At 40.9% G+C, this 20,686-nt stretch overlaps 2 protein-coding genes across 2 annotated transcripts; one reads left to right on the plus strand and one right to left on the minus strand.

The window, feature by feature from the left end:
• Positions 1–577: 577 nt before the first annotated feature.
• Positions 578–12,872, minus strand: mapk3 (mitogen-activated protein kinase 3). The gene is made up of 9 exons (XM_084926360.1): positions 12,468–12,872; positions 11,084–11,266; positions 8,705–8,894; positions 7,197–7,313; positions 6,966–7,080; positions 6,747–6,878; positions 4,852–4,961; positions 4,242–4,377; positions 578–1,294 (listed from the first exon to the last, which is right to left on the minus strand). Exons 1-8 carry the CDS (start codon positions 12,677–12,679, stop codon positions 4,249–4,251), a joined length of 1,188 nt encoding a protein of 395 aa, XP_084782486.1. The 5' UTR covers positions 12,680–12,872; the 3' UTR covers positions 578–1,294; positions 4,242–4,248.
• A 1,929-nt stretch (positions 12,873–14,801) lies between these two features.
• Positions 14,802–19,907, plus strand: nudt9 (nudix (nucleoside diphosphate linked moiety X)-type motif 9). The gene is made up of 8 exons (XM_084926363.1): positions 14,802–14,985; positions 15,442–15,717; positions 15,835–15,924; positions 16,108–16,194; positions 16,409–16,520; positions 16,690–16,836; positions 16,952–17,036; positions 18,117–19,907. The coding sequence occupies exons 1-8, from the start codon at positions 14,888–14,890 to the stop codon at positions 18,260–18,262; spliced, it is 1,041 nt and encodes a 346-aa protein (XP_084782489.1). The 5' UTR covers positions 14,802–14,887; the 3' UTR covers positions 18,263–19,907.
• The last annotated feature ends 779 nt before the right edge of the window (positions 19,908–20,686 follow it).

The raw sequence follows: 20,686 nt of genomic DNA on the forward strand, positions 1-20,686 counted from the left end.
CGAGATAGTCATTGCCACGTGCAATCAGCTCTCACATTAACCAAAAGCAGGTTTTACTAGTTTCCTAGTAAGAATTTTAATGAGCTTGCTCTCGTCTCCCCAGTGGCTTAAGGTGAGGAGATCCCACTCTGTATTAACGGGTGGCTAGATTTGAGTCTTCGCTCTCAGTTAGGCCTCAATGACAGGCACCCTGGGTCAAACAAAACCAGACCCCATTTTCTAGGATGCGTGTTCACCAAAATGGTTACAGAAAATAAGACAGAGCGGGTTCAGCGACCCCACTGTTTTACATTTAATAAAGGAAAACGTTTCAACTCAGTTAGGCTGATGGTTTACGTGCAGTTCTCCTAGAGTGGCGATAATTTGGGCGTTTTTGACCCAGCACGAAGCACCATGGGCGTTAGTATGAACGCCATGACTGCACAAACACATACTAAGAGAAACTACTTTTATGCTTTTAGCCCAAGTCATGCACGGCCTCCTGGATACAACCGGCTGTCCACATATAAGAAGGAGGGAAAAGTCTGCCTGCTCTTTTATTATTCCCATGTTGCTCGCCAGCCAAGTCCCTTGCATGTCTCGGCCACTTTGGTAAGTTTTCAGGAATGCATGCATTCATATGAACATTATACACTTTTATAAGAAAAAGACCGATAACAAACGAAATCCTGCCAACATGCCAGTAAAAACATCGGTTTGTTTCAAAATCAAGTGTTCAGAAAAAACAAAAACCCTTAAACAATGTTGTACAAACAAAAACTGCAACAAGCACAATTAAAAAAAGAAAAAGAAAAGAAAAAACAAGTTCTTTTTGTATGTACATACACACCCGATTTAACATACCCCGTTCTTTTAGCCCTCAGTTTTACAAGGTCGTAATTTACATGGATCATGACAAGAAAGTTATGGTGTTGGTTAATACAGTAGTACGTGTGTATACATGAGAGGAGGCTACACAAAGAGGAGAAACAGGAGAAGCTCAGACAGGTTAGCGACATGAAAGAAAAGGTTTGATGAGGAGTGGAAAGGGGCAGCGTGTTGCTGTAGATGAGGCATAAAAATGGAGAAAGAAAGAAAAAAAGAACTAAAACAGTACGACAGACCCTACCATCCCACCCAAGCACAGAAATCAAATTTAAACTTCGCTCTCTCTTTGCAGTAGAAATGGAAAGATTAGCAATTTAATGCTTGTATTTCTTGGTTTTATCTTTTTGTTGGTTTCTTGATGATGCGTTTTTCTTTTATTTTTAGCAAGTTGTTCCGAGCCTCTGCGCTTCTTTGTCACTCCTCAGGACTAAAGAAAAAAAGAAAAAGAAACAGAAGACTTTAATAATGACGTCATTTAATCCTATTATTAGAATCCTGCCAAGTAACATTTGACCACCGATTGCATGTCAGGATGTAGTGCAGCTGAAACCAAATGTGACCTAATATGTAGAATAAAACGGTCAAGGAAAGACGTTTTTCAGTGGACACTTGCACTCACCGGCCACTTTGTTGTTAAGTACATCTGTTCATCTGCTTATTAACACAAATATCTACCCATCAAATCACATGACAGCAGGTAAGGGCTGAGCTACTGGGATTTTCCCACAAAACGATCTCTAAAGTTTACAGAGAATGGTCTGAAAGAGAGAAAATGTCTAATGAGCGGCAGTTTTCTGGGTCAATATTCCTTATTGACGTCGGAGGAGAATAGCCAGACTGCTTCAAATTGATTGGAAGGCAACAGTAACTCAAGTAACCACGCCTTACAAGACAGATATGCAGAAGAGCGTCTCTTTAATTTCCTGGTAAGAAGAGGAACCCGAGGCTTAAAAAACAAAAAAACAACAGTTTTTAGTTCAGCCGTGACATTTGGTAGGGTAAGAATTTAAGGTAAACTACATGAAAGCACAGATCCTTCTTGCCTCATATCATGGTTGAGGCTTGTGGTGGTGCTGTAACGCACAATGTCAAAAACCTCAAACTGTACTCAAAGTTAAATCATCATCAAACGGGAGATTCACATCATGGATGTGCAGCCGACAAATCAGCAACTACTTTGTGAGGTCCTGTCAATGTATACCAAAATTCCCGAGGTGTTTTCAGCACCTTGTTGAATCCATTTCATGAGAATTAAGACAGTTTTTCAAGGAAGAGGGCAGTACAACGTGGTACTAGAAAGGCATACCTAAAGAAGTGGCCAGTGAATGTAGTTTTCTGACTTTCACAATTGCTTTCTACATCTATATAAACCATGCAAATTGCTTGGATAATATATTTTTTAGTGAAACGTATCACCCAGATTAACATGTCATGAAAACGATTTTATTCCAACATAACAGATGTTAATAAAGTCATCGATGAGAACACTCTGTACGTTTACTGTAGTTTTTTAGATCTGTAACAAGTTTGCACTCCAGGCTGTGGCTTGTCTAAGTCTCTGCATGAGCAGCACTTGGCTCCACTGACATCTAGTGGATGCACACCACAACTAAATCTATCCAGAGCTCAAGGCTCGCAAAATTTCAAAATCTCTGGTAGCCCTTCGGGCAGGCATTCTTCAGTTTTTGGTAGCCCAAAATAAATTTAAGTAGCCCGAATAAAAAAGAAATCAATTTTTTTATGTTTTGTTTCCGTTACAATATTATACATTAAAGTATAATATTGCAACAGAAACAAAAATTAATCAAAAAAATTGTTAAAATGCAAATCACAACAACTGTATAAAAATTACAACCATCAACTCAAATACTTGGTTCAAATTGAACAGAAATTTCTATGAAGAATTTCTTGTAAGAACTGTGTAGAACATGAATCAGTCTGTGTCAGATCCTGAATCTGAAATTTCCAATGAAGTCACAGGTAAGAGGCAAGTGGAACCAAGATCTAGGCCATTTGCTTTTTGAAGTTTGCAAAGACTGCTAAATTTTGCCAATGGTAGTTCACTCTTTGCAATATAGCACGCTGTTCTAAACAGCTTTTTCAGGAGTTCTTGTTGTGCTTGATTTATTTTTAGTATGTTTTTTTGCAATTGCTGTTTGTTCTGGGAAAGATACTGCAGACTGGGCAATAATGCATTTCTTGCATTTCTCATGGGTTCTGATGGGGTCTTTCTTAAAATTACTGGTCCCAGTAACAAAGGCGCTTGTCGACTCAGAAATCAAATGAAACTCACAACACGCCTGGCAGAACATCATGTTATTTAGCTTGTCATATTCCAGCCACAGAAATTCTTTTGTCCATGAAACCAAAAAAGCTGCGCTTTCTTTTTGCCTCATAGTCTGATTTGTCATAACTTTTCCGTTTTGTGGTAGGCTTTTCTTTGGCTGCCCCTTCTTCACCCTGACCTGTCTTATTTGGCTGAGCAGAACTAAAATACCAGCGTAAATCCTGCTGCTTTTACACACGTACTTACATAACGGTCAGCGATTCTTTGCGCACTCAACCTCTCACATGTTTAAGCTTGCTGCGAGAGATTTCACTTGTCGCGTTTGAATAGTAAGCTAATGAGTGATAAGACGATGTCAGAGGAATTGGTGCGCAATTAATCGTCACTCACCAATCAGTGCTGCTGCTCTCTGCACACCGTTCGCGCAATTGCAAAATGAAAGTGAAAGCAAAAAACAAGCGCAAATTCAAACGCGATTTCAATATGTCACATATTGACAGTGGCTCATCGATGCCAATGACATAATTACTCAACTACATTGGCGAAAGAATGCAAAAGCATAGACATATATTTTCCTTCCTATGATAGCCCGACGGGCAGGGCTGAGTTAGATTTTGGTAGCCCGACTGGAAAAATCGCTAGCCCCGGGACGTCGGGCTAGCGATTTTGCGAGCCCTGGAGCTCTTACAGCTTTTTGACTAGATCTGAAAAATCTTACTTTCCTGATTCTCTTTGGCTTATCTCAGCCTGATCTGAAAGGATTTCTCAATGCAAGTCATGTTTGTAATCATCACTAAGATGGTGCGAGATTAGCTCAAGCAATACCAAAACCCCCACTGATTTTAGCCTCAAATAATGCAGAAAAGACATCAAACTAGAAAGACTAGCTCAAGCTGTAGCTGTGTAGTCCAATGAGATGAGGAAGAAAGATTTCCAAAAGAACTTAATGTAGAGGTGTGATGAAAAAGTACTAAATCTAGCTAATGTGGGGAAAAGTGTGTGTCTTCTTCCATAATATACTTTATGTTTTTAACCTTGTGTTGCTGCTTTGAGTTTGGGTGCAAAGAAAGCAGCCTTTCTTGTGTACCTGTGTCTCAGGAGCGAACCGGCGGCTGGTAGTTGTCCTGGAAACGGGCCGTTTCCTCAAAGATCAGCTCCTTCAGCCTCTCTTTGGGAAGGTCGTCCAGTTCCATGGTGAAAGTGAAGGGCTCCTCTGCTACAGGCTGCACGTTTCACACACACGCACGCACAGACAGCAGCAGAATGTTACGAGTCATTTCGTGAAAACGCTGCTCTGCATTTGCACAAAGTGAGAAGCGCAGTGTGGTGGCGGCTTGCATGAGTTTCACACTGTTGCGACACCACACACCATAACCACGATTATTACACTTACACAAAGCAGCAGTAATCTCACAGGTAAAATAAAGTCTACAGTACAATGAACATGTGTTTACTGCACTGAATCTCTTATGGTTACACAACCTGAGAGGAAACTTAATACTTAATCCAAACACTGCTAAGAGGCTTCACAGCACAGTCCAATATAGCTGCAAATCAAATCAAATCTTAGCTTACGGTAGAAAAATGGCTAAACCCAGCTTCCTTATGTAGCTTGTATGTTGTGTAAAACTCTTTACCACACAAATTTAACACTTTGCTCTTTGTGCATTTTGCACATAACAAAAATTGTATTTTACCTCATCTGAAGGATCATAGTACTGCTCCAGGTAAGGGTGAGCCAGGGCCTCCTCGACGGTGATGCGCTTGATGGGGTTAAAGGTCAACATGCGGCCCAGCAGATCGAGAGCTGCATTAAAGTCACGAGGAGCTTAATTAGTTCACTCGCCAGGTTATGCAAAAATATAACCTACAGCTATTCTTTAATTTTCGCCCGATAACTGATGACCCGAGCAAACATCACGTGAAACATTTCCAGAAGTTTGATGCGTTTCAGTTTCCTACAGTTTCTTAAATCCTGCCACTCACTCAGAACACACAAACACACCATATGAGCCATTTTTTAAATATTAGTTGAGACAAATGCATTATAATAATATGGCAATTTCTCTATCCAATATATCACAGCTTTTTTTAAGCCGTCGGTGCAGGTTTTTATCATCCGAATCATTTGCTGATGCTGCCGTTTAATTGCTCACTAACAGGAAATCTCTATTGCTCACAGCAATCCTGATTTACAGCTGATCTCATTTACATAGACATCTGTTGAAGATCCCTCACACCCCTGTGCCCTTATAAAGTGTGCACCTTAGAGGCAACTTTCTCCTGACTGGCTGCAAACAATCAACTATTTTAGTGTTTTATGAGCATTAATATAGGATCCTAAAACAGAACACCTGTTTGTATTTGTATACACCAAGATTGCAAATAATCCACATTAATCGCGTTGGAGTCTGCCTTGTTTTCGAACACTTAAACGTGACAGAATGTGCAGCTGAAACGATAATAACAAACAAAACCTTATTTTAAACATTAATTCATTTGTCGTGTCTTCAACCTCTTTTCCTATGGAACAGTTTTATCTCTGTAAAAATTCAGCACCACCCTCTTCATCTGAATGCGCATGGAAAACTCCGGGGTTAACTTGGATACACATGTTGGTTGAAACTGAAATTTTAGTTCAGTGGCGGCAGCAAGTTGGCAGTTTGCTGGTAGTGCGTGGGCTGCCCATCTACCTGTAGAGAACATCTGCTGTCAGTGGAGGCAGTGTACGAAATATGTGGTAGAACAGGCCTGTGGGTTATTCTTACTGGTGCGTTTGGTACAACAGCCAGCCAAGGGGAAGAGAGAAGTTCTAACCCACAAAAAACTGAAGTGAAACTGAGTGTTACAAACAATGAAATGTGTCCACTGCACTGTGCTTTCCATGCTGCATTTTATGATTTTTGATGATTTCTCTACGCTTATCCCATGCCTCGACAACCCTCTTGTCAAACAATCAGCATTCGACTAACACATAGGTCTTCCCCGACCAGCTACGTGCAGCTGGGATGTTGGAGCACATGTATGGTGGGTGCAAACCCCTCTCTCTCTCTCTCTCTCTCTCGAAATCCATACGCAAACAAAACAGTTTGCGCAAGATCATAAATTAGGCATCGACCTAGTAGCAGACATAAGTTAATCAGATAATAGAAAAACAACCTGGCTATGCTGAACTTGATTTGAAGTACAGGGCTCAGGAAATAGTCTGCCCTAGATGCACTCGCACTAATGAAAACACAGTTAGGTGAGGAAGCTGCCTGAGGCGGCATAAAAAACAACTGATTACTAGTTCAAGATTTTTTCTAGATCAGTAAAAACTGTGGGGAACCTTATCTCATTTGGTAATCAAAACTATATCCAGAGAAGAAAACTCAGCAGCTGTGAAATCATGGGGAAATTACCAGTTATATTCTCACATGGGCCTAATCGAGCATGACGTAGTGTCGTAAAGAAAGTACGCTTTCACGTACATTTCTGTTGGGTAATGTCTTGATAAAGTCAGTGAAACACTGCATCTTTAGCAATGCTGAAGTACATAAATGTCTACTCCTTGCTAGTATTCCAGGACTGCAAATAAACCATGCCACAGTACCTTTAGGGTCTGCCTTGTAGAACAGCTTTTCCCACGGAATCTTGGGTTTTTCAGGCAGGGACTGCAAGTAGTTCCTCGCCTTCAAGTTAATGATGCAGTTCAGATCTTCTTGAGATGGAGAGCCAAGAATGCCTGTAAAAAAACACAAGGAGACTCAAGACGGCTGCTCATTAACATCACTGATCTCTAATGTGGAAATAAGAGAGAAGTATGTCTCACCCAATATGTGGTTGAGTTGGTCCAAGTAGTGTTTCCCAGGGAAGATGGGTTTGTTGGACAACATCTCAGCCAGGATGCAGCCCACCGACCAGATGTCAATGGACTTTGAGTAGCCCTGAGACACAAACACACGCACTTAGCCAAACTGTGATTTTTATCTTTTATTTATCGAGAACTAAATAAATTAAAAAGAAAAAGAAAAAAAACCTCATCAGTTACCCACAGTCTTACCTTGGAGTTGAGCATGATTTCTGGAGCCCTGTACCAACGAGTAGCCACATACTCAGTCAAAAAACCAGTGTGGTCGTGCTCTGGGTCGGCTATCCGTGCCAGGCCAAAGTCACAGATCTGACAACAACACAGAGGGTCAGAGGTCAAAAACAGCAGTCTGCCAGCTGGCCCAGAATAAAACTCCAGAGTGTTTGAAAGTAGTGAAGCATGTTCAGAAAGTTATTTTAGATTTAGATGTAGTTTTCTTCTCTGTTTAATTTGCATGCAACACAGTTATTTTAAATGATTTTTGGTCTTGTTATATGGAAACGTACAGTAAGTAACATTGTTGGGAAACAGATCCAGTATATAGCTGCAGGAACATTCATTTAGATGCATTTATTCCTCTGGAAGGGAAGGCTTCAGAAAACCACAGCAACACGAGCTGCCTTTGTTCCTTACTCCTCCCACATGATCCAACTAATCCAGGGATTGATGGCTGAAGGTTCATAGTTCACCCAGACTACTCTAAGGCTGTGCAACATTGAAACAAATGGCTCAAAATAACAACAACAAAAAAAAAGATTGCAGATGAGATTGTGTTTGCCTTGTATTCAGGTTTTACTGATTTTTTTTTTTTATTATTTTTCATCACTTTTTATGCACTTTCTTACAAAATCTTTATGATTCCTTAAAAGATAAGATATTCCTATCATTTATCTGTAATTCCCAATACACTCGCAGAAACACTGTTTACACTGTGTGGTTGCATCCTCACTTACTTTAGACACCACGAGGTGTTTTTAGGATCGTTTTCTGCCATAAAATAAGAAGCATGAGCTAGAGAGCCTAGTCATTTCATACTAAAATTCATTGAAAGTGCAAAATTTGACTGAAGCCACCTGAGGTGAACACTTGTTATTCTCATCAGATGTGCTGCGGTGCGTTTCAGAAGCTTCCTGGTAGATGTTCTCTGCTTAGCTAAAAATATGTGCCCGGTCTATTTCTGACAAGCGCACAGAGCCGATTGAGCAGGACAGGTAGTAAGAGAGAAGAATGGCCTTGGGCATCTGGTCAGTTTTCAAAATAAAACACCCGGATGTGGTTCGAAGCCATGGCCAGGATTGACCAAAACCACACTGCAGCTGGGAAGCGACACAGCCGTCAATTAAGCTCTAAATACAGCATACATTACAAGGCCCAAAGTCTGTATCATTAAAACAGTAGCAACCTGGTTTTCCTGGCAGAGCCTTCAAACATTCCTTCGCAGTTTTTTCTAATCTTCTTGAGAGCTGGCTGATTTAACCGCTGTTGCCCACAATGCTACTTTTATGTTTAATTACATGGAAATAAATGGCCTAAATGCCACATAACACTGACTTTGCAGCACATAAATGTCAAATGACCAGAGTTACACTCAGAGCCTTCATATGCTGTATCAAGTATGTAAAATCCACTATCCCACACCAAGAAAAAAAAAAATTGTTGTTGTTTTAAATGGTGATTGCGGCATGCACATGTGAGCTAACCTTGAGGTCGCAGGTGGTATTGATGAGCAGGTTGGAGGGCTTGAGATCCCGGTGCAGCACGTTGGCGGAGTGAATGTACTTGAGGCCTCGCAGGATCTGGTAGAGGAAGTAGCAGACGTGGTCGTTGCTTAGCCTTTGGCTCTTCAGTAGCTTGTACAGGTCGGTCTCCATCAGGGTCTGCACAATGTAGCTAGAAGGATGCACGGGTCAAGGAGGACAACAACAGCTAGTATCTACTGATGCTGGAGGATAGGAACACTTCGTGGATGCTTTCTGCAGCTAAATATGGTTCAAATCCAGTGAAAATCAGCTGAAGCCTTTTTCGTAAACCTTTCAGGTCAGGAGTCATTTTGTTGTGCAAATCAAACAACAGAAAACCTAAATGACTACAGACTCTAACAAGAGTGTATATAGCCCAAAAGAGCCTACAGGTGGCTTTATCAAATTTAGAATATCCATTATACTTCGGTATCCTTTTGCAGCACTGCATAAATATATATTTTAATCATTCAACTGTTCTAGATCCAGATCAGCAAGTATTAACAGGTCAAGCAGAAAGTTTATACAAACATTTATGCTTTTCAGAGGATAACTTTGATGACTAACACTAGTTGGACTTCCTGTCATGTTTTTCCCCCACAAATCAGATAACTTTGACATAAATGAATCAAACCAATCCTTATTAGTTTATGTCCTCGGTCTCAGTTTTGAGTCTTATTTAATACAATGTGATGCTCATTTTATAAATTATAGTTCCCAAAAGCAGGGATGTGCTTTAAGGCAGGGCTACACTGTGACTGGCAGGTTGTTAGCATCCCTTGGTTTCTCCTTACCAACAAAGGATCAACTCGAGACTTTATGGCCACATGTGAACAACAGATGAAGTCATGGTGCCATTCTTTTATATACAGCCAATAGGTTTATAGAGGAAAGTCTGACAGGTAGATATGCGCACAGTCCTGGTTGATTTAAAAAACGCTCCTAAATGATCACAACTCTGTTACAGTTTGTGATAAAGACAAAATTGTTTTGGAAAGAAGAGAAGACGAGTTTTACGGCAATATTCGCTGCATCATTGTGACACAAATCATTTGCTATCTGAACACAGACAGAAAAATAGTTCAAACTAGATTTTTACGATAAGTGCTTAACATTACTGTGACTACACAACCATTTTAGAGAACATTTAAATGGTTCCTGAGTCCAAAATAAGTCCACTTAGGCTGAATGACACTTGTTAAAGGGTTAAGAGGCCCACAGTGCACGGTGCACTAACCAGCTGAGCTACACACAGAAAGTAGTAACTAAATGATGATGCCATCAGCGGACAGATTTGATTATACTTAGCAAACTCAGTCAAGTTTTCACGAGTTCATATAAACACTACGTGACTAAGTAAAGCAAACCAAGCAGATAAAACAACAGGATACACAAAAAATGCGACTCATGCATTTCCTTTCTGTTTTTCAGAAGACAATGCAACTGTTCTCAGTCAGTGCCGAGTTCCGAGGATGTTCGCTACTGCCCAATGTGGCTGAATAACAGAGATCTTAGCAATGATTCAGCAGCTCAAGCCGTTTGAGTAAAGTGGTCAAATGACTGACTCTCAAGGCCATTTGATGAAAATGTTTCGCTCTGTGAAGCAAATCTGATATTATAGATTTGATTGATCTCTACCAGCCACAGCATTAATGTTTCCAGGTTTCCATTCTTAACCCATCCTACTGACTTTAACTCTATGCACACACAGAGCAAGTAAAAGCTGGATTAATAATTCGTGTTTGCTCATCTGGTCTAAATTCACCACAAGCCACACAATTTTAATAACTGTGCAGTCACAGCTGACTCATCCGAGCCACAAGCTTAGAGAGAAAAACCAGAGGTGGTTGAAGTTCTGCGAGAGTCACAAATGTTACAGGTGAGGGCTAAACCTGTACTTGAGCCCCACCCCCCAAAAACATCTGTAATCAAACAGCCCTACTTTGTCTTTTTAAACACACAAACCTGCAGTTGACTTCAGCATCTGTACCATCATGATGCTGCATAACTTCTTCATTGGCTAAATCCAGTAAAGAATAGTGTGCTACAGTGCGTTTGCATAATAAACTCGCAAATTTCATATTAGTCATTGTTCTCGGCATCTTAAAGATGGCTCACTTCCTTCACAGTAAAAATTTGATCTCAAATATTCCCTGAAACAACAACAACCTCGCAGAACTTGCTTCAGGTATTTAACTCTGTTTAGAGTTTATGGACTCTTGAGACAGTTTTAATGTAACCATGTTCTTGTCTCTCCTTTAGTAACATCTCAATCTCAGTGTGACTGCCTGCTTGATTTTTTTTAACCATAAATTAACACGCATGGAAAAAGCAGGATACACATCCCTCATGTTGTCGAGCTGCTGTGCCCTGATGATGTCGTTGATGCCGATGATGTTCTCATGGTGGAAACGCAGCAGGATCTTGATTTCCCTCAGCGTGCGCTGGCAGTACGTCTGGTGCTCGAATGGGCTGATTTTCTTGATGGCTACGCGCTGGTTTGTCAAGTTGTCCAGAGCAGAGCTGGGAAGAGGCACAGGACAGGGGTCAGATTACACACTGCATAGATACAGTATCACAAACTGGGCTGACACTGAGCTCCATAAGGGTGCTTCAAACTGTCACTACTAACAACAAGCAATGGGGCTTTTTTTTTGGCTGTAATATGTTGAGAAGCACTGTAGCTGTAGGCCTGAGTGTGGGCGCAGTGTCAGCACGATGGAGATGTAGGATGGATGAGGAGCAGGCAGGGCTGGAAAAAAAGGTGAGGATGGTTTCTTTCTTGTGGTGAGTTTTGCATTAAAAAAAAAAGACACTCATCTTTATCAGGAACACTAAGTGAAAGATCATTCTCGGGTTGCACAATACACTGAAATATTGCGAGGATGTATGTAAGTTTTGGAGCTTTCGCATGCTTAACAGACACTCCAAGACTACTTGAATCGCTGTCAGTGTGCCAAACAGTTATTGCTGTCAGTGTTTACAAACAGGGAAAGCAGCAGCAGCAACGTCACGTGACCACGATGGCACAAACAATATAGCACTATGCTATCAGAGCTGGCAGAGAGCCGCACGGTGTGTGCGCCCTGCTGAGGTGGGATGTGTGGGCCCAACATCCATCTCGCTGCTGTGCCATCTGATTGTTCATGAGGACGAGCTGTGAACGCAGCGACATGACACTGATAATCAAACGCATCTAACATGGTTGGACACGTCCACACGAAAAGGTGCAGCTCTCATACGTCGATAACACGAGGGAGAGGCCTCGGCAAGGCTCACAAATGTCACTCGCATCCTCCGCAGCAGCTCTGTCAGAATTAAAACAGAGATCGGAGCGATTTGGAGGCTGGTTCCGGACGTGGCTACAGCGATAACCAACTTTCCTCTGCGGTCAAACGCCGCCTGCAGAAGAAGATCTGATTGCAGTAGCAAACTACGTCCTGCGCAAACACTCCCCAAACCTTGTTTCCTGTAAAGCTCATAGCCACGCCTGTGGCTCTTCGGCTAACCCGAGTCACCGTAAAGCTAGGCTGCTCAAGAGGTTCAACAGTGTCTTAAGTGCCAATCATCGTGACTGAACACACATTAACTCGACCCCGCTTGTAGAATACAGCCGCTAAAGCGAGCTGGCTCACAGTGTTTGCTAATAAACACATTATGTTAGCTAGCGCGTTCGCTTCGCGCTACGGCAGCCCGACAAGAGATGACAAGCGCTACTACTCACCACACCATTCCGTAAGCACCCTCCCCGATATACGACAGGTTCGTATAGCGGGGGCCCACGTCAAAAATCTGTCCTTTCACGGACTCGGCTGGAGTCCTGGGCACCGGAGCTACGGGCGGTGCATCGGGCGCAACAGGCGCAGCAGCAGCAGCGACAGCAGCGCTGTCGGAGGCTTCGGCCGCGACCGCCGCAGTGCTGCTCGTATCCGCCATTCTTCCTCTCCAAACCGCTCCGAAACTGTCAGGGAGTGTCACTAGGCCCCGCCGCCGCTTTCAGCTGCTCTTTAACGGCCGTCTGAGGCTTTAATCGTGCGGACTGTGTGACTGACGGGGCGCAGCAACTGGGCCCTCTCTACTACTAGAGCGTAAATGGATTTCGTGCGCGAGCGGGGATTTGGTCTCAGCAGTCAGCGTAAATGCGCGTGCAAGAGTTGCGTTAGATTTAACTAAAAGGATGGCTCCGTTGGGCGGCAGCGTGTCATTTGGCTTCAAACGACAGGCACCGCCTACTCCGCTGCTGTAGTGAGACAAAACAAGCGGCCATACAAGAATTAAACTTGCAGCAGCCGCGAGTGGGCGTGCCGAAATATGTTGCATGCTGGCTGTTATGGGAAAAAAATTAAATAGTTTCTGATGAATTTGAACTTTGGCTTGTTTGTTTTTGTATATTAAATATTTTAGAACAATAAAATAGTTTTAAATGGTGGTTTGAACACGCCGTGGCAGGATAATGTCACAGGAGAGGCTTTTTTGTTTACATGTACACAGACTTTATTGTATGTCAGGTTTATTACATAAGGCATCACATTATTATTTATACATTACAACAGCAATAATACTACCAGTATATAGCTGGCAACTACTGTTGGTAAATATTAAACATTTAAACATATACAAGTGTTAGTGTCAGGATTGTCAAAGGAGCTTGCAAAGAAAAGCGTCTGGACTTCTTTAAGTTACTTGAAGACGTTTCACCTCTCATCCGAGAAGCTTCTTCAGTTCTAAGGTCAAATGGTGGAGACACTTGGTGGATGTTGCTTCTTCCATATACACCATAATAATAATAATAATAATAATAATAATAATAATAATAATAATAATAATAATAATAATAATAATAAAATACAGCATAAAAGATTCTATCTATCTATCTATCTATCTATCTATCTATCTATCTATCTATCTATCTATCTATCTATCTATCATAAACATATGTCTCTTTCAAGTACTGTTGCTGCAGTGAGAGTGCTAACTGAGATGGGGGAAAAGAGATCATATTTCTCCCATAGAGTTGCTGCTCTTCATTGGCTCCCGGTTAAATCCAGAATTGAATTTAAAACCCTTCTACTCACATACAACCACTTATATAGTCAGGCCCCATCATATCGTGCATAGGACCATAGGACCACATTATCCTAACAGAGCACTTTGCTCGCAGACTCTAGGCTTAATTGTGGTTCCAAGAGTATTTACAAGTAGAATAGGAGGCATAGCCTCAGGATTCTCTCTTCTGTGGAACCAGGACCCAGTTTGGATTTGGGAGACAGACACCATATCTACTTCCAAAATTAGACCTAAAAGCCTTCCTTTTTGTTAAAGCTTATAGAGCTGGATCACGTGACCCTGAACCACCCCTTAGTTATGCTAAGCTGCATTGTGCCATTATTGAATTTACTCATCAGTAATTATTAAACCTTGGCTGTGTTGGCTCTCTTCTCTTTCCCTTCACCACCCGGCCGATCATATACAGTAGACTGGTCCTCCCCGAGCCTGACTCTACAGGAGGTTTCTTTCTTTTGAAAGCGAATTTTTCCTACTCACTGTCACCAAGTGCTCACCCAGAGAAGGTCATCAGGTTGTTGTATGGTCAAACTGACTCCCTTCTCTAATTTTTCTCTTTCAGCGTTTTTAACAATTTACAGGTGTTCTGGGAATCCATCCTACCTGGCAAACCATCCTACCAGTTGTTTCTGCGCATGCGCACAACACAAAATTCAGTGGCAAATTGTCCTACCTTTGTGCTGACTCTGTGACAGCAGAAATGTGCATAAACTACTTACGGTAGGACGTTTTGCCAAAGTAGGATGGTTTGTCAGAACACCGGCACTTACAGGGAAATGTTTTCTAAAAGCTTACAAACGTTCGCACATTATGCAGATATCGATCAAAACATTAAAAAACAACAACACTATTTTCATTTATTTTTTTTATGTTGCACTAAGCTGCAAATGTCAAATACAGGACATTAATTTACCTGTCGGTCATCTTTTTTTTTAAAAAAATCAACTTTAAACGGCCGATCACTATGGAAACGAGCGCCACCGTCGTAGGCGCACCCCTTTGCGGACGTCACCTTGCAGGGCGGTGCACTTCCTGGTTTCCGTTGTGTTGTACTTTCTAGGCTACTGATTGATTAGAGGAATGATACATTTACCCCTGCGGCGACACTTGGTCGGACCGATTCGTTTAGCGTTTACTCTTCTCGGACTCCCGCATACCGTCTGGACCTCCGGAGTAAGGTATGGACGGGAACATTACTTATAAACCTTTACCTTGAAGCTATCAAGCTAATAAGCATAGTGAAATAGAAAGGCGTTACTTCTACAGTTTCAGGGTAGACTGAATAGTGCTCACCAGGTAATTTTAGTACTGCACAGTGGCTTGGGTTATATGCACAATCCAATTTATTCACAATGGATATCAAAATAGATGTTAATATGCACGAGATTATAGACATGGCCACTGAAGATCAGCTATACAGAATGATCACTGTACAGATTTCAACACGGCAGAAGCAGCTGTGTAACAGCAGCTGTAATCCCGCTGCCCTGCACTGATTGCACGGCCTACTCCTTTAATCTATGTGCGTGTGACAGAAGATATTTCTTGTCATCATTGAGGGGCAGTGGCATTTTCATAATGTGGAGAGAAAGGAGTGCATGTGGAGTACTTACATTATCTTCTCTCTCCTTTAGGCCTGCTATTTCCTGCCCTTCTTCTTACCCCTTCCCAACCAGTAAAACCATCAGCGCTGTCAACACTAGTTACTGCCGCCGGCACTCGACCATGCCATCTTCAGCAGGGCCTCATGTAAAGTCCAGATGCCCACAGTATCCAGGGTCCAATATCAAGCGCTTGTCTGTGCCTGATGACAAGGTGGACTGGACTCAGAAGTGGCCTGAGTATAATCCAGTCAGCTACACGGCCCCTTCAGTTTTAAATAACCCAGCCTGGGCGGATCCTGATATTGGGTGAGCAACAAATAGCACCTTTAATGCTTATCAAGTACATTCTGGTAGCGCCATGCGAGTAATGTAATCTGATCTATGAAGCATTATAGATTTTTTTTTTCTACACTTGTTTTGTAGCTCATCCTCTCCAAAGTTTAACACTGTGGATGGTGCTGTGGACAGGACGAGCTTTGAGGGAAGCTACAAAGTGGAAAATGGAAAACCGCTGTAAGTTATACCTCTAAGATGGTTTTTCCGATATTTAATAAAACATCCAGTTTAGTAGAATTTGCCCTGGTAACTGCAGTGTTAGCAAACCTTTCACACTGCAGAGATGTTTCATTAGCTGTTATTGTTAAAGGCATTGCTTACAAGTCTCAAAACTCCATATAAATAATTTTACTCCCATAGAAATCCTTGTGGACGCACAGGGTTGGCAGGCAGAGGGTTGCTAGGACGATGGGGACCCAACCATGCAGCAGATCCAATAGTCACCAGGTACCTATTCTTTTGCTTTACACAGTGCAATTATCCACACTCACATAGTGCACATGAATAATTTAAAAGTGGAAATCTCAGTGCACATTAGTGCCAAGTAATTTGATATCCATCTGAAAGCTGACTTCAAAATGAAACACTTTCATATCATAGCTAAAAGTTGATGAATTCAAAGAAAACTGGTTGCATTTATGTACATTTCACCATCTGACAGATGGAAGGTAGATGTCAAAGGGGCAAAGGTTCACCACTCAGTCTCCAAAAAGCCTGTTCTGCAGTTTGTTTCTATCAAGAGGAAGGACTGTGGGGAGTGGGCCATTCCTGGGGTAAGTGTTTTTTATGTTTCTTTTGTCTATACAGGGGCATCCCGCCATTCTTGCTTGCCATATGGTGTCTGCAAAAATGCTGTAGGGCAGCAAAAACAAGATTTCATTGTCGTGGAGGGAGGGGTTTGGAGATATGTAAGAAGTTATAGTCCTGTTGTTGTTTTTGCAGGGCATGGTAGATCCAGGCGAGCAGGTTTCTCTCACACTGCAGCGGGAGTTCTCAGAAGAAGCATTGAACTCGCTCTCTAGTTCCCCAGCAGAGAGAGTGGAAATCCATCAGCGCATCACCAATCTCTTCAAATCGTCAGGATTTATGGTTCGTAAAGTGGCTTATGTGTTTGCTGCCATATTTTAATCACCAGGTGGGTCTGTCAGGTAAACTATCAGGCTTTTTCTCTGAGGGCCGACACCTTGTGATCTTTCTCCTTCAGGTCTACAAGGGCTATGTCGATGATCCCAGAAACACTGACAATTCCTGGATGGAGACGGTTGCTGTCAACTTTCACGATGACTTAGGTATCATTAATTATGAGGAATGCTATTCCTTCTTTTTTCTTTCACCTCTGCTTGTCAGAATTTTTCTAGCGTTACAAAAAGTTGATGAATGTATATGAATATAAAACACTGGACCGTAATACTGTATATAAAAGATGAATGTGGCCATTTTTCATGTCACACATTGGTTCGTTAAGTCGTGTTTTGAAGATTCATCCTCAAAATTTTGGCGGTCACTGTCTTGGTTTTCTGACCCTCACACACTGCATATTCAAAAAGTATCAACCTGTCAGTCACAATGTGGCGCAAAGACCTAAAACAACCTAAAACGTCTTTTTGAGTCGCCCCCTGCTGTACATTAGAAAAAAAGAAATGGAGGTTTTAAAGCACTTCCAGATTGGATTCAAGACTTGGTGGTTGGTGGCGCCCAGTGTTGGGTGTAAAATGTTACTTAGAACTACAATGACATTAGATTTTTCAGTAATGCAACAATTAAAGAACGTGTTACTGCATTAAATTCAGTAATTATATTTAATTTTCAATTATTATTATTATTACTCACATTATTTGAGGAGTGAAGATATGGAAATTAGTTTTGTTTTTATTGCATAAAAGGACAAGAGGATGTTGGTAAAGTTGCAAGCATCTGCACATACATCATGCTAATGCTAAGCTAGTGGAAAAGCCAGAGTTATGTTAAAATTGAGTGAATGCTGACGCCAGCCCAGCAGTCAGACAGTCAGACCCTGAACTTCAACAGTGATGATCAGACAGCACTGTAGCCTCCATTTCTACCTGTACATGTTTGTAAAGTAGAATTGCTGAAGTCTTCTTGAGGTGGTTTCCATCTTTGCTGTGTGTTACCAGCTTTGTGTTCATATGTAAACACAAGAAAAGATCATACATGTGTCTTGAACAGGATAGGGATTTGTGTAGTTGACTTTAGGCTAAGGTTTATATTGTTAGCTGGTAGCGTCTTTTTTTTTTTGAATAACGACTCCACCACTGGTTACATCCAGCTTTTAATTACAGTCTATGTTCTCAATACGTTTGCAAGGTGTTTTGCAGGGAAAAAGTGAAATATCTTTGTTTTTACGTCAGGTAACAGCGTGAGCGAGCTGCCACTGGAAGCTGGTGATGACGCCGGACAAGTCCAGTGGGTTGACCTTGACTCATCTTTCCCCCTTTATGCGAATCACTCCCATTTCCTGGAGATTGTTGCCAAAGAGAGGAAAGCGCACTGGTAGCCAAAAACGAATGAATGCTTTAAGAGAGAAGGAAACTTAAAAGCCTTACAGCCCCTTGGTGTGGTGAGAGGGCTCATCAACTGAAGTAGCATGGCATTTTATGTGAGCCTACTCACACTGATTGATGAATGAAACCCTAACACATATTAATTTATATTAAAACTCCCATAGATGTACTCTGCAGTTTAAAAGAGATAACCTGCTAAGCATGCTGTTTGAGATAATAAAAGAGAACTATTGTACATTTAGATTAAACCCTTTGACTGACTGCTTCCAAGATAGTAAAAATAAGCCTGTAAGAACAAGAGGAAGCACAGATTATGCTAATGTATTCAATGCTAACAAGTATCACATTAACCAAACACAATGATCTCCCGAACATAACAGTACTACTAAATTAATGGAAGGGGAGAAATCAGAATAAAGAAGTGGAATCTGGCTTTGATCTTTACATGTGAAAAGGATATGATGATGGTGATGCGCAGGAGCAGACATGGTTTCGAGTGGCAACAGACGGTGGATGTAAAACAGCATTTTGCAATCAGCAAATGTACACATCAAAACGTGTCATCTCACAGGTCGGGATACTTATCAGGGAGGCAGTGATGAATTATGCATGAAAGAACTTGAAATCTGTGTGAGACAAACACTAACACCTCTGTTATTTAAAGGTACTGCAGAATGGAGGGTCCCAAAATGAATCGAATAAATACATCATTAATTATGTCAACAATGGGTTCAAATTGGAAATGCATTAATTGTTTTTTATTACATGTTTTAAATGAAACTGTATTTTGAATGATTATTTTGTAATAAGTTTATTATTTTCAATTTCAAATAATTAATGACAAATGTCAATAATTATTTAATCATCTATTTATCTCATTCTTTTTGGCACTCATGTCCTCTATTCTCAACAACCAAAAATAATTATTCATAAAATCTCGTTAGGAGTGGCAGCTGCTTTGTCTTCAGAATGATTTTCCATATTTTACAAGGTATGATATAATTTCTTTTTCCTCTGTGTACCAAAATTGGTGAGGACATCAGTTGGGCTTATCAAGCATTAACCTTAATCAAATTAGGGCCCCAAGAGTTCCAGGAGGCACCACAAATCCTATAAAACTATTTTATTTGCTCTCCGACCACAATGTCACTCATGTAAGGGCCGATTCTGCTGTTTAAATTTCACTTCAGTAAGCATATGATGCACTATAGGCCTAAAATTATGGGCTGGATGACAGCTTTTTGGCACTAAAATTCTGCACAAACACTTTAATTATTGGTATCATTAATTGCTCGTCTTAAAGCTTTACAGGTTCTGTAAAGTATTTTTTTAATATAAGGTGTAATGTGAAAATTAACAGGGGTTTACTTATGAAATTTGCACTGATTAAAATTATTATTATTTTTCAAATGTTTGTCTGCATAACTTAAAAATGTACATTGTTGTGAAATCGTGAGTTCAATGGGTTTCCTCATTAAATATGCACCATTATAAAGTAGTTACTGTGTGCGCAGCGTCAGCTGGTTTCAGCTCACACAGTCACACCAGAAACACTTTCCTTATATGAGCTACACCAATGTTTCATGTGTACTTTGTATTCTATTCATGTGAAAATAAATTCCCACATATATTAAACAAGTTAAATGTGTTTGCCTCACAATGTATTGCTGTGTGCACTCTATGTTGTATGCGCTGTGATCCCTTTTTCCACCAGCATAATAGTGCAGGCCCTCACAGCTTCTAGTGGTTAGTACAAACTGATGTTCCAACCATTTTATTAAGCACGTATCCAATTCAGGGGTGGAGCTAGAGCTTAAACCTATAGCCAAATAATGACTCCAATTCTAAAAAACATGGGATGCTGTATAAAATGTAAATAATAACAGAATGCAATGATTTGCAAATCTTATAAACCTGTATTTCATTCACTGTAGAACAGAGAAAACATATCAACGCATCATTTTATTGTTTCATGTAAAATATTGGCTCATTTTGAATTTGTTGGCAGCAACATGCCTCTAAAGAAGATAGGATGGGGGCAACAAAAAGACTGGAAAAGTAAGAGGAACTAAAAAGAAGCAGCTGGAGGAACATTTTGCATTTAGGTTAAGTGACAACAGGTTGTGATTGGATATAAAAAGACTGTATTAAGAAAAGCATCTTAAAGTTTCACCAATCTATATAAAAACTGCATCTACAAAATTAAGGAGTAATTTAAGAAAAAATGTTCTTCAATGTAAAATTGTGCATTCTTTAATACTGTATCATTGCCAGTGCATGATATCATCGGAAGATTTTGAAAATCTGGAGAAATCTCTGTGTGCAAGAGACAAGGCCAAAAATCAATATTGGTTGCCTGTGATTTTCAGGCCCTCAGTGCACTAGATTTAAAACAGATATAATTCTTGAATAATTCT

Source organism: Perissodus microlepis, chromosome 4, assembly GCF_051167445.1.
Source record: "Perissodus microlepis isolate ML-2025 ecotype Zambia chromosome 4, ASM5116744v1, whole genome shotgun sequence".
Taxonomy (NCBI): Eukaryota; Metazoa; Chordata; class Actinopteri; order Cichliformes; family Cichlidae; genus Perissodus; species Perissodus microlepis.